Source organism: Bombina bombina, chromosome 2 (genome assembly GCF_027579735.1).
Source record: "Bombina bombina isolate aBomBom1 chromosome 2, aBomBom1.pri, whole genome shotgun sequence".
Lineage (NCBI taxonomy): Eukaryota > Metazoa > Chordata > Amphibia > Anura > Bombinatoridae > Bombina > Bombina bombina.
The window spans coordinates 94379661-94393874 of record NC_069500.1 but is presented as its reverse complement, the minus strand read 5'-3'; the positions used below and the strand labels follow the sequence as shown (position 1 = coordinate 94393874).

At 35.7% G+C, this 14214-nt stretch overlaps 1 protein-coding gene across 3 annotated transcripts in view; it reads right to left on the bottom strand.

Annotated features, from left to right (window-relative positions):
• The window catches only part of NPR3 (natriuretic peptide receptor 3), a 222792-nt gene that overhangs the window by 67776 nt on the left and 140802 nt on the right, over nt 1-14214 (bottom strand). For all 3 annotated transcript variants that reach the window (XM_053701182.1, XM_053701180.1, XM_053701181.1), the window contains one exon: nt 4629-4764. In XM_053701182.1, the coding sequence (XP_053557157.1) occupies nt 4629-4764 (136 nt within the window). The remainder of the gene's footprint in view (nt 1-4628; nt 4765-14214) is intronic.

Sequence of the window (14214 nt, the reverse complement as noted above, 5' to 3'; positions counted from 1 at the left end):
CTCCATGCCCAAGAGGGTTAAGGCAGTGCTGGCAAATAATGGTGGCCCCCACACAATATTGACACTTTGGGCCCAATTTGGACATTTCCACTTAGGGGTGTACTCACTTTTGTTGCCAACGGTTTAGACATTAATGGTTGTGTGTTGAGTTATTTTGAGGAGACAGCAAATGTACACTTTTATACAGGCTGTACACTCACTACTTTACATTGTAGCAAAGAGTCATTTCTTTAGTGTTGTCACATGAAAAGATATAATAAAATATTTACAAAAATGTGAGGGGTGTACTCACTTTTGTGAGATACCGTATAAATATATATTTATATTATGTATTTATTTTATGCCTCTTTAATAACAAAAGTTTGGGGATTTTTTAATTAGATGCATAATGGTCTAATCTGAATTGTTGTTTATCATCAGTTCTCACATGTATTAAACAAAATCTTATTGCAATAGTTAAGTCGAAATGTTATCTAAGATTCTGAAGTTTCATCAAATTATGTACAATTTTAATAAACCTGGAAAATCAACTGCAGACCCGTTATCTTAAGAAAATAGCATTCTTTCTCCTCTAAATATTTACCCTAAAGTCCTGGTAATCCTTCAAAGGAAGATGAGTATATGGAACAATAGCTGAATCCAATAAAAGACATACTTCATTTGTTTATACAAAGAAGATTACATTTTAGACTGTTCTCATGTACTCAGATAACCATGAGATCTTTCACAATGAAGAATAAGAGAGATCCAAATGCCAGCTATGAAAAAACATTGGCAGTTTGTTTTTTATCAAACCCAGCCTTTTACAATAACACATATGGGGATGGAAAAAACGAACTATTGTCATTCAATAGATTAAAGAAAACCTGATGTACTGATGAAATGTTTTGTTTATTGCATAAAACAGCAGGAGATCATTTCTTTCCTACTCTACAACTGTTGTGCTTGGCTTCTTTCTAGTATTTTAATGCAAAACGTCATGCCCTGGATTGTCCACAGTAGAACAGTTAAATGGCAAAATAAAATATTACTCAGTGTGGTGTTATCGATTTTATACCATTTGTACCTGAAAAGAGCACTCTGCTATGTCTTAGTATTATGAAAAAAGATTCTAAGCATTGGTCCTCTCTGAGCTGTCCAAATCAAAAAAGAATATATACACATTCATGCTTAAAGGGACAGTTTACCCTATATTTCTCTCCCCTTTAATTTGTTCCTAATGATCCATTTTACCTGCTGGACTGTATTAATTTGGTAAAAAAGGGTTTAGACCGAGCAGAAGGATGTAACCTGGAGCTTATATACAAAGACCTCCTAGCTGGTCTGAATTAAAGCTAATTGAATGGTGGGGTGTATACAGTGCCTGTAGAGGCAGAGGTAGTAGGAAACAAATATGTGATCGATATGGAAAAAACTCCTGAGGTGGTATAGATGTAGTGGATGTAATTTATTACATGGGGGTATGAGGATATACAAACTGGTGAAAAGACGAGACAAAATACAAAGTATAAAATCCTATACAATATACATAAAATCTAAACGCTGAATTATAAAAGTAAAACCAACAATAGGTATAGATGATGGGTCAACAAATGGTCAAAAATAAAGTCAAAATTAAAATTAATGTACCAATCGTGGATCCATATTGGGGAATGGTGTCCAATATATGTGATAATAGTCCAACACAGGGGAGTAAAATGTCAAAATGTTGTCAAAGTGTCAATAAGTTCTCAAAGTAATGTGATATCACAATAAATCATCCAAATGGTGAGAAAACATGAAGTGAAAAGACTTGCGTTGCAAAAATAAACGAACAACAACAAAAATAAAAATAGGAGTGAGTATCTTGGTGAAAAAAAAGGATAAAAAGTATATATAAAAAAGATATATATAAAAAGAAGGGAATAATCCTCCAATGTGGTCCTTTGGTGCTCTATATCCTTTGTAAAACAATAAAAAAATCAGAGGAAAAAATAAATAAAAAAGACAGTGTAGATGTACAAAAAAAATCAAAGCTCTATTAAAAATCTGCTTACCAAATGTCGCTGCGTTTCGGCTTATGTAAGGCCTTTTTCAAGACTTTTTGTGCCATTGTATTTTGTTTACTCAAACTTTACACCCACTAACTTAGCAGCTTGCCTCTGTACTTCACACTAATTTATAGTATCACTTTCTGAACTCTCTGTAGCTCTGCTGTTTTATTACTTAAAAATGCAGTGGTCCCCCCCCCCCTTGTGTGTGTCTCTCTCTATCTATCCATCTCTCTCCTTATGTGTTGTTCTCCCCCATGGTCTCTTTCTCTCTCTGTCTCTCTTCCTCCCCCTCTGACTCTCTTATCCCTTATGTGTCTCTCTAACCCTCTGTGTGTGATTGTGTCTCTCTTTTTCTCTCTCTCCAACCCTCTGTGTGTGATTGTGTGTCTATCTCTCTCTAACCTTCTGTGTGTGATTGTGTCTCTCTTTCTCTCTCTAACCCTCTGTGTACGATTGTGTCTCTCTCTTTCTCTCTCTCTAACCCTCTGTGTGTGATTGTGTCTCTTTCTTTCTCTCTCTCTCTAACCCTCTGTGTGTGATTGTGTCTTTCTCTCTTTCTCTCTATCCCTCTGTGTGTGATTGTGTCTCTCTCTCTTTCTCTAACCCTCTGTGTGTGATTGTGTGTCTCTCTCTCTTTTCTAACCCTCTGTGTGTGATTGTGTCTCTCTCTCTTTCTCACTCTCTAACCCTCTGTGTGTGATTGTGTGTCTCTCTCTCTCTAACCCTCTGTGTGTGATTGTCTCTCTCTCTCTAACCTTCTGTGTGTGATTGTGTTTCTCTCTCTCTCTAACCCTCTGTGTATGATTGTGTCTCTCTCTCTTTCTCTCTCTCTCTATCGCTCTATGTGTGATTGTGTCTCTCTCTCTAACCCTCTGTGTATAATTGTGTCTCTCTCTCTTTCTCTCTCTCTAACCCTCTGTGTATGATTGTGTCTCTCTCTCTCTCTCTCTTTCTCTAACCCTCTGTGTATGATTGTGTCTCTCTCTCTCTTTCTCTAACCCTCTGTGTGTGATTGTGTCTCTCTCTCCTTCTCTCTCTCTAACCCTCTGTGTGTGATTGTGTCTCTCTCTCTATCTCTCTCTAACATTCTGTGTGTGATTGTCTCTCTTTCTCTCTCTCTCTCTCTCTCTCTCTCTCTAACCCTCTGTGTGTGATTGTTTCTCTCTCTTTCTCTCTCTCTAACCCTCTGTATGTGATTGTGTCTCTCTCTCTTTCTCTCTCCTTCTCTAACCCTATGTGTGTGATTGTTTCTCTCTTTCTCTCTCTCTAACCCTCTGTGTGTGATTGTGTCTCTCTCTCTCTTTCTCTCTCTCTCTAACCCTCTGTGTGTGATTGTTTCTCTCTCTCTTTCTCTCTCTCTCTAACCCTCTGTGTGTGATTGTGTCTCTCTTTCTTTCTCTCTCTCTCTAACCCTCTGTATGTGATTCTCTCTCTCTTTCTCTCTCTCTAACTCTCTGTGTCTCTCTCCCCCCGTCTCTCTCTCCCCCGTCTCTCTCTCCCTCTCCCCTCTCTCCCTCTCCCCCCAAGTGCTTTTCTGTGTTTCTGTCTACCTTTTATTTATTTAATTAATGAATTGGTAGTGCCATCTGATGGTGTGACTTTATTTAAAGGGGTGGGGTCAAGCGCCCCACCATCTTTAAATTTCACCAGCCGCCACTGGATCAAGACATTTTTATATTTACTGAATAATGAAAGAATCTATAAGCATAATTTGCAGCATTAAAGTAAAAAGTATGTTTTAAACATTTTTTAATGGGCATGGATTTCTAGATCTCATAATCAGAGCAAGCATTGTGTTATCTGGCAAGAGTTTCTGTTACAATCCTTTAAGACTAAAATCAGATGTTTACTAAGTTGACCAGTTTTCCAAGACACCATTTAAAGGGACATGAAACCCATATGAAACCCATATGCAATTTTAAATAACTTTTCCAATTTACATCTAATATCTAATTTTCTTCATTCTTTTGATATCCTTTGTTGAAAATCATATCTAAATATGCTCAGTAGCTGCTGATTGGTGGCTGCACATAGATACCCATGTGCATTGCTATTTCTTCAACAAAGGATATATAAAGAATGAAGGCGTATACTAGCCACTGCCTCACCAGCCTCTGATGTCACCGCACATCACTGGTTGCAAGGACAATTCATCTATATATATACAGTATACAAGAAATAATGCTGAATTTCTCAGTATTCATTCCTTTCCTTTCAAATACTTACCTAAGCACGCTGGAGAGCCACGCTAAGCTGATTTGCTTCTTCACAGAGCCCCTGCTGCGCTAACAGGAAGCTTAGCGGGTTGGCTACCAGGACTCTATTCAGAAGAGCTTGTCACGGCTCTCCAGCATGCTTAGGTATTTTTGTCACTTCAGGGAACTTTTTCCCCTGTTGCTGTGGAATATGCACATTAGTTTAACAAAAGCAAATGTTAATGTTTGACAAATGGTCGGTATTTGAACAGCACAGGCGCAGAATATTTCGCTTGTGCACATGTCTTTATATAAATATATAAATATATAAAATAAAAAGTAACGACCCCTGGGCCAAAACATACTTAACACATAACATTTAATCTTAAGTAATTAGTACCTTCATAGGTTCTGTTCCACATCTGACGGACCAGTTTATCTCCATCCTTCTTTGTCAATCCACTTTTCAGTAACTCATGTAAAGCCAGGGCATAAAGGATAATTGCGTCATGAAAGCCTTCCACAAACATATTTACCTGAAATATAGAGGGGGAACGTCATTATTTCCATATGGAGTATTAAGCCTTTTAAATGTATTATTTAATAAAAATAATTTATCATGTAATAAAAATAATTTATCATGTAATAAAAACCTACAGTAGCTGCTATTCTGAAAAATATGTAATTTTTCAAAACTCTAATCGTCAGAATTGTAACTAACTTGAATTACCTTAAATTTATTTTGCTATAATGAATGTGGCACATGAGTAATTTCCAAGAACTTACTTTACCATTCCGTCCCCCAACACTATCAAAGGCTCCCATTCACATTTGCATAGTAATTTGTTTTTTAATTTGAACCCATTTAAAAATGTTTGAAAACCCTGCAATAAGCCATCTATCTAATACTTTTCAAATGCATTCTGACTACACCAGCTATGCACCAATGAAAATGAAAGAAAACTAAAAAATACTGATGAAAATCATCAGTATTAATTTGTTTACTTTCATTTGATTTTAACCCCTTAACGACCACGACGTACCCTGTACGTCGCCCATCATTAAAGGTTTTTCTGGTCATAGAAGCACGGGTCTCACTGCGAGAGGCAGGACTGCTCTATCATGACCTCCCTTCCGGCTGCAGCTATCCTGGAATAGTGTGGTGTCTTGCAACTGGTAAAATAATCAATGTTGCCAACACTTGTAGTAAAATTCAAACTTTTATTGAAGACCTTAAGGTAAAGTTGCGACGTTTCGGGGTAACCCCCTTACTCATGCAATCTCTTGATTGCATGAGTAAGGGGGTTACCCCGAAACGTCGCAACTTTATCTTAAGGTCTTCAATAAAAGTTTGAATTTTACTACAAGTGCTGGCAACATTGATTATTTTGGCATTGTTTTTGGGGTATCTGCAGTCTATCCCCTTTGCCGGAGCACTAGCAGTGGTGCTGTTTCAAACATTGGACTTTGTTGAGTCTTGCAACTGGTGGCGAGACTGCACTATCAAAAATGAAATCCCTATTCAAAGACCAGCGACATACCCTCATTAAGGGATTAAGGTTTTTATACTTACCGTAATGTGCTCTCTATGCTCTCCAGAGCATATTATGCTAAGTATTGTAGCTACAGGTAAACATTTCACCTGTTGCTTTGATAAATTTACATTTGTTTTAACGAAAACAAATGTAAGTGTTTAACTAAGCGAAAACTGAATTTTTGTTAAACTAAATGAAAACCGAATAATGTAGCTACTGAATATTTCAGGGAAATACATTTTTGTCAAAAACTAATTTTTCTGAGCTGCACATATCTAACAGTACGTATATATACAGTTTAGACTGTCCCTATAAGCGTTAGAGGTATCTATCTTGCTATGCAAGATCCAAGAAGTGACAAAGAAACACATGCATTGCATTACAAAAACCTTTATCCAAACTGCTTGGGACCGGAAAAGGTTTGAATTTTGGAATATTTGCATCTTTAAATGTGAGAGTTTATGGAGAGGAACCAAGTGTAAACAAACATTTTTTAATTTTCTGTGGTATCTTACATCTTGGAATCCTTTGTTGAAAAGCATACCAAGGTTGTATCAGGAACAGCAATGTGATACTAGGAGATAGCTTGTGATTGCTGGCTACAGACATATGCTGTTTGTGATTGGCTCACAACATATTACAGTGCAGTATATGGCTCTAACACAGAGTATTTAATTCATGCACTTTCAGCCTGTTACATTGTACTGAACTTTAAAAATACCTACCACATCTGTAAAATACAGACTGGGTATCATTCCTAAACATAATATTTGCACAGATCTAATATCCTAATATATAGTACATATTTGTATTTATAAATATAAAAAGTGAAAGAGATGCACTCAGCTGAGACAGAACAAAAGCTAGAAAAACTTCCGTGCCTGTTCATTTTAGGGTGCCACTCAGGGTATTTTTTTAGCTTTTGATCTGTCTCAGCTGAGTGCATCTCTCTCTCTCTTTTTATATTTATGCAAATTGCTCTTAGGTCTCCCTAAAAGTAAAAGGGGAAACCAGACGTGGACACCTTGTTCAGAGAAGAATTGCCTGGTATTTCGGTGCTGGACTGTCATTGGGCAGGGTCAGACTGATATGCTACAGGATATTTTTTCTCTGTGAAGGCACATGTTGTGCTAAAAGAGTATGCACCCTGAGTGGCACCCTAAAATGAACAGGCACGGAAGTTTTTCCAGCTTTTGTTCTGTCTCAGCTGAGTGCATCTCTCTCTTTTTATATTTGTATTTATAAAATATTATGCAGGCAGGTTATCATTTCTCAGTACAAATTAAACAGTTGTTTTCAAGTTCTTGTTGGGGATGAGGGATGTTTTGTTCAATTCAAAGATATGTTTGTGTAATGATTGCTCCCTCTCTATGTGTGCTGATTCTGGATCGCACTCAACATACCATCCAAGGACTAGTGCAAGTATTAAACTGTCTACTCTGCACTATAACATGCTCGAGAGCCGCCAGGAAAATCATTTTCTATCACTTATTTAACTTAAAGCAAAGGACAGGAGTTAAATAAAATGCCAGAACCAAAACACAAAATGAAGAACCAATCATAAAAATACATTTTTATATGTATAGTAAATATCAGCATTTAAAGGGACAGTCAAGTCAAAATTAAACTTTCATGATTCAGGTAGAACACACAAAGTTAAAACTTTCCACTTCTCATATAATTTTCTAAATGTGCACAATTTTTTTAAATGCAGACTTTTTAAGGCACTAGCTCTTACTGAGCATGTGCAAGATTTACAGAATATTAATGGCTGCCATATATATGATGCATTAAGATGGAAAATGTACCTAACATCTGTCAGAAAAAAATCTACTACTCGTTTGAAATTCAAATGAAGTGATTTTGCATTCTCTTTTTATTATGTATTTATTTATAATGATATTCTAGTGTGGTCCTTTAAAGGGACAGTCAACACCAGAATTTTTGTTGTTTAAAAAGAAAGATAATCCCTTTATTACCCATTCCCCAGTTAATCCCTTTATTACCCATTCCCCAGTTTTGCACAACCAACACAGTTATATTAATGTACTTTTTACCTCTGTAATTATCTTGTATCTAAGCTTCTGCTGACTGCCCCCTTATTTCAGTTCTTTTGACAGACATGCAGTTTAGCCAATCAGTGCTCAGTCCTAGGTCAGTTTACGTGCATGAGCTCAATGTTATCTATATGAAACATGTGAACTAATGCCCTCTAGTGGTCAAAATGTATTCAGATTAGAGGTAGTCGTCAAGGTCTAAGAAATTAGCATATGAACCTCCTAGTTTTAGCTTTCAACTAAGAATACCAAGTGAACAAAGCAAAATTGGTGATAAAAGTAAATTGGGAAGTTGTTTAACAGTGCAAACCCTATTTAAATCATGAAAGTTTTTTTGGACTTGACTGTCCCTTTAACTACAGCATTGCAAATTATCTGTATTCAATACACCTAGAACATTTTTCAGTTTCATATCCCTTTAAATACGCAGGAATGGGTGCAATAATAAAAGTGTCGGAAAACACTCTATTGTCTTCCACACAAAAGCAAATTAATTGTTAGCAACGGCCCTTTTATGATTATATTAGATTTTTAATGCTGGGAATGGATTAATGCAATGTAATTTAAATGTTGATATTGCAGATTTGGGTGATCATAAATTTGATTTTTAATCTGTATTTCTTCAATAGTGTGAGTGGTGCGTCATACTATCTGGCAGGGTGACCTTACAGTTTTTTATGAGATCTTCGGGTTATGGAAATATGCAATATTCTGCTTTTAGTTTCTGTTTAATTTAATGTTTAAATCAGTTTTATTACTTGCACATTTGATGTCTGGGGACTGTATGGAATTATTGGCTTGCTGGTGAATGTAATTTGTTATAACTGATAATAAACTAGAAATATTGCCATACCAATGTGTAACATAATTTATACATAGAGTACAAGTAATACGTCTAGGTAAGAACTGGATCCAGTGTACTGATTATTCCCTATTAATTAGTATAACTATTTGGTACCTCGGTGGTGCTCAACAATTTTAAAGGGAGCATCCACTTAAAATTGAGAAATAAGATAATTTATTTTAGAAAAAAAAGCGCTTGAGAGGTAATATGATTGTATTTTATACAAATATATTCAGGGCCTATATACATTTGGTGGAAGCGCTGTTTATTCAAAGGCAATAGTTTGTGACAAGAAATCATAATCTAAGACTTTTGGAAAAGTGATTTAATAATGCAAACATGTTTCACTGTAAGATGAATCAAATTGTGGAACTCAGGAAAAATTTGTATAGGTTGAATTTGTTGGACTTCTGTCTTCTTTCAACTTCTTTGTTTCATATCAAAATGGTGGAAAATGGTGTGGTCTTTAAAGGGACAGTCGAGACAAAATTAAACTAGGGCATGCAATTTTAAACAAATTTCCAATTTACTTCTATCATCAAATTTGCTTTGAACTCTTAATATTCTTTGTTGAAAGCTAAACATAGGTAGGCTCATATGGAAATTTCTAAGCCCTTAAAGGCAGCACTTTGACAGCAACTATATGGAGGATACATAAGTGATCCATCTTACATTAAAGGAACAGTCAACACCAGAATTTTTGTTGTTTTAAAAGATAGATAATCCCCTAAGTACCAACTCCCCAGTTTTGCATAACCAATACAGTTAGAATTATACACGTTTTACCTCTGTAATTACCTTGTATCTAAGCCTCAGCAGACTGACCCCTTATTTCAGTTCTTTTGACAGACTTGCATTTCAGCCAATCAGAGCTGACTCCATGGTAAATTCATGTGCATGAGCTCAATGTTATCCATATGAAACACGTGAACTAATGCCCTCTAGTGGTGAAAAACTATCAAAATGCATTTAGATTAGAGGCGGCCTTCAAGGTCTGAGAAATTAGCATATGAACCTCCAAGGTTTAGCTTTCAAATAAGAATACCAAGAGAACAAAGCAAAATTGGTGATAAAACTAAATTGGAAAATTGTTTAAAATGATATGCCCTATTTGAATCATGAAAGTTTTTTTTGGACTTGACTGTCCCTTTAATTCAGTTTAAGTTCCTCTTAAACATACTGTAAATCATAAAATATAAAGTCTTGTAGAGACAAGGATCAGAGAGCATCATAATTATGCACTGCTTCAAAGAACTATTCAATTTTGAGAGTTCATCCAAAGAGCCATCAGATCAAAGAAACACAAGTTGAGCCTCATTACCCCCTCTTTTGATTATTATTTAGACCTAGATGTTGTGTCTCCCTGCATAAAGCTCTGCCGTTTTATCCCTCACAAGGAAATATCACTAAACCTTGTGTTGTGCAGTATACTGAATTTAAAGGGACATGAAACCCAAAAATTTTATTTCATGATTTAGATATAGCATACAATTTTAAACAAGTTTCCAATTCTATTATCTAATTTGATTTGTTTATTTGTATATCCTTTGTTGAAAAACATACCTATGTAGGCTCAGTAGCTGGGAGCTAGCTGATTGGTAGCTGCACATAAATGCTTCATTGGCTCAGCTACCTTTCCGTAGTGCGTTTCTTCTCCTTCAATGGCGGATAGCAAGAGAATGAAGCAAAATAGATAATAGGGAATTGGAAAATTGTTTAAAATGGTATGCTTTGTCTGACTCCTAAAAAGAAAAATTTTAGGCTTCATGTCCCATTAACAAGTAACGCTTATTTTAAGGTACTTCAATAAATTGTCCATAGAGCTCACTTAGGGCCAGATTCTCTAAATTTCTATTCTATAAGCCGCCTTGTCAGTATTACATGGCGCCTCAGGGATTGTTTTATTGCCAATTTGTATCTGAGAAGTTCACTAATAGCTGGTTTCTCAACAGCCGAGTAGTGACCTAGTTCAGGGCCATGATAGCTCTGCTGTTGGGTCACAGCCCGACATGCTCCAGCTGCACACTCTGCCATGCCTGCTGCTCCACACATAAGGAATACCAGGTCCTGGACACATTCGGCTATAATTTACCGGGCCTTCAGGTAACTTGAGTTGAGAACCACTTCATTAATATACTTTATGTTAAAGGGACAGTAAAATCATAATTAGACATTTATGATTTAAACAGAGAATACAACTTTAAACAACTTTCCAATTTACTTCTATTGTTTAATTTGCTTCCTTCTCATGTTATCCTTTGCTGAAAGGTTCATCTAGGTAAGCTCTGGAGCAGCAAAGAACCTAGGTTCTAAGTGCTGATTGGTTGCAACATATATATATATATATATATATATATATATTGATTGTCATTGGCTCACCCATGTGTTAAGCTAGAAACCAGTAGTGCATTGCTGCTCCTTCAACAAATGATACCAAAAAAATGAAGCAAATTTGATACTAGAAGTAAACTGGAAAGTTGTTTTAAATTGTATGTTCTACCTAAATCATGAAAGGAAATTTTTGGGTTTAATGTCCCTTTAAGGAGAGACACTTACTTTACAATATAATGCTTGTAAAAAAAAAAAAAAAAGCAGATGAATTCTCTCTATGCTGTGAGAATTGGGCCCTTGCTACTTCCCTCTAGGAACTAAAAACACACTGATTGCAGAATAGCTTTTAAATGAAAGAGGCATTAAACTGAATATCAAATCTACGATGTATGTTTCTTTCACTCACTTTAGACACTGGAGTGCATATTTAAGTATGCAAAAGTTTGCATGACTCTGCTTATAATACACTGTGATTGATTAGAGCAAAATACAGGCTAACAGACAGTCAAATCTATAGTATAAAGTTCTACTCTTGTACTCTCAATTCAATCAAAGAGCATAATGTCTTTATATTAATAAAACTATTATAAATGCATCAGCAGACCCAGATTCGGGGCTTCAGTCCATTTCCCATGTAATATTTTTCTCATTTATATTATCATTTACTACTGCCTCATTCTCAATACATCAGCTGCCAACGTTTTGGAGAAAAAAAAAGGAGTTAAACGGATTCCTTAAGAAATGTATCAAAACTTTATTGCGTCTTAAAACAAGGTAATCCACCTCGAAGCTCAAATAGGTCAGAGAGCGGTCATACGCGTTTCGGCGTTAGCCTTATTCATATACCATAACACAACTGTGTGTTCGACACCTTTTAAAACCAGGTGAATCGTTTCCATTGGATAAAACAAAGACACACCTATTTAGTACTTTACAGCATATTCACAGATAGAAAAAACACAATTACATTACAAAAAGAAAATGCAAAGTGTATGGATACAGCGTAAATATATGGATACAATAAGATGACATTCATACCTAATATTAGGACTACAATTGTTGCAATTAAATAAATGTAGAGTAACATTTTTGCCATTCCTTACATAATTTTTCCATGTTTTTGAACATATTTTAGGGGTAACAAAATAAAATAGAATACATCAAAATAGAATAAAAATGAAAAGTAACACAAGGCATATGTCAATAATCGATAAAGAATGCATGCACGGCATTCAAGTTTTCATATACTTCACACTATTATAAGTGATTTTTAAGTATAACTGCAGGCAATGGTAGAACATGTTTAATGTTCCCAAAGCAAACTACTATTCACATAAGATGCCTTGTGAAACCAAATTTTACCGATTGAAATATATACTCATTTAAATAAGAAATCTTAAGAGGGAGTCTTAGAGGGGAAGGAATACCTTACTACATTATACATCAGGGGTATAACTCCAACAATAGCACAAGAACAGGCAAGTGTCTATATCCAATGACAATATATCCATCTTCCGCATAAACTAGTGGAAGGAACAGATTCAATTTGAAGACAGTGATATAACTGTCACATGACATCCCAGACTTAGTGTTTTCCTCACCAATAATTCATAAAGTCTATGTCGGAATTATGCCCCCAGGGTATATGACTTCTTAACTTATGAATCCAATATACCTCTTGCTTACAGAGGGTACGAAATGTATTACCTCCCCTGGGATAATTCCCAATTTGTTCAATAGCTGACCATGAAAAAGAGTTTATTACTTGAGCAGGTTCATCTATAAAATGTCTAGAAAGAGCAGAGCATCTTACATTGTGTTCAATATATGAGAGGTGCTCTCTGATACGGGTACGTACGTCTCTAGTAGTCATACCGACGTACTGACCCTTACATTCTAAGCATTTGATTACATATATCACAAATTTTGAGGTGCAATTAATGCAGCCTCTAGTTTCAAACACTTCTCCTGTAGAGTGAGACATAAACTGTTTAGTGATATTAATATATTCGCATGCTCTACATTTCTTATTTCCGCACTTATAAGTACCCATGTATTTTAGCCATGAACTGGCTGATGGAGGAGGTTTTAGCATACTTGGAAACAGGATACTTTGTAAGCTTTGAACCTATTTAATATACATATCTACACCCTTTGTTGATAGTCATTTTAAGGGTTTCTTCTCCATAGACTATAGGAAGATATTTTTTAATTGTGTTATGAAGGTAGGTCTATCATCCTTCTCTTTGATTTTTCTTTCCTTTAGGAGTAGATCCCTATCCATATTTTTCACTTCATTTTCTGCTTTACTAATTATATTACAATGATATCCTCTAGCATATAACCTATACTTCAAGTCCATACTTTCTCTATTACAGACTTCAGTGCTCGAGCAATTTCTCTTAACTCTCATGAGTTGTTCTTTGGCGATTCCACCAAAGACATGCTTGGGATGGTTACTCGCTGCATGTAAAAATAGTGTTGCCCAAAATTCGTTTGCGATAGAGAAAAGTATTTATTTTATGTTCACCTTCATTTCCTGTGAGAGTGATATCTAGGAAATTAATCTTATTTTTATTCCACTTGTGGGTAAATGTTACCCCACACTCTGATCCATTTAGGTACTGAACAAAACCTTCAGAGTCTTTTTCAGTTTTATTCCATATTATGACTAGATCGTCTATAAATCTCTTGTATAGTCAGATAGGGGTTACTATCGCTATAGACAACAACCCTCTCCCACCAGTCTAGAAAAAGGTCGGCGTACGACAGGGCAAAGCATGCACCCATCGCGGTTCCCAGTCTTTGGAGATAGTACTCCCCTTTGAACATAAAATAATTATATTCTAAAAAAACGTTTGGAGATGTATCTCTAAACCAAAATCCTCTTCATATTTTCCCTACTCATCACTCCACAGCACTTAAAATGATGGCAGGGCTGGTGTCTGAACCAATCTCTGTATCAAACAGATGGAACACACAAGTCTCAGAAATTTAAAAGATGTCAACTTAATTGTAAAAATACACAACTTGTTGTTAATCAAAACAGCCATTTTTTTCTAGTGTACAAATAGCTACTCTGCCTTGTAGCATTGGTTTTATTTCTTTTCGCAATAAACAAAACAGTTTAAGTTTACAAATGCTATTTTTATCATTATGATGTGTATAGTGTGGAAGGAATCAGGGGGCACACAGAACCACACAAGTGAAAAAATAGTA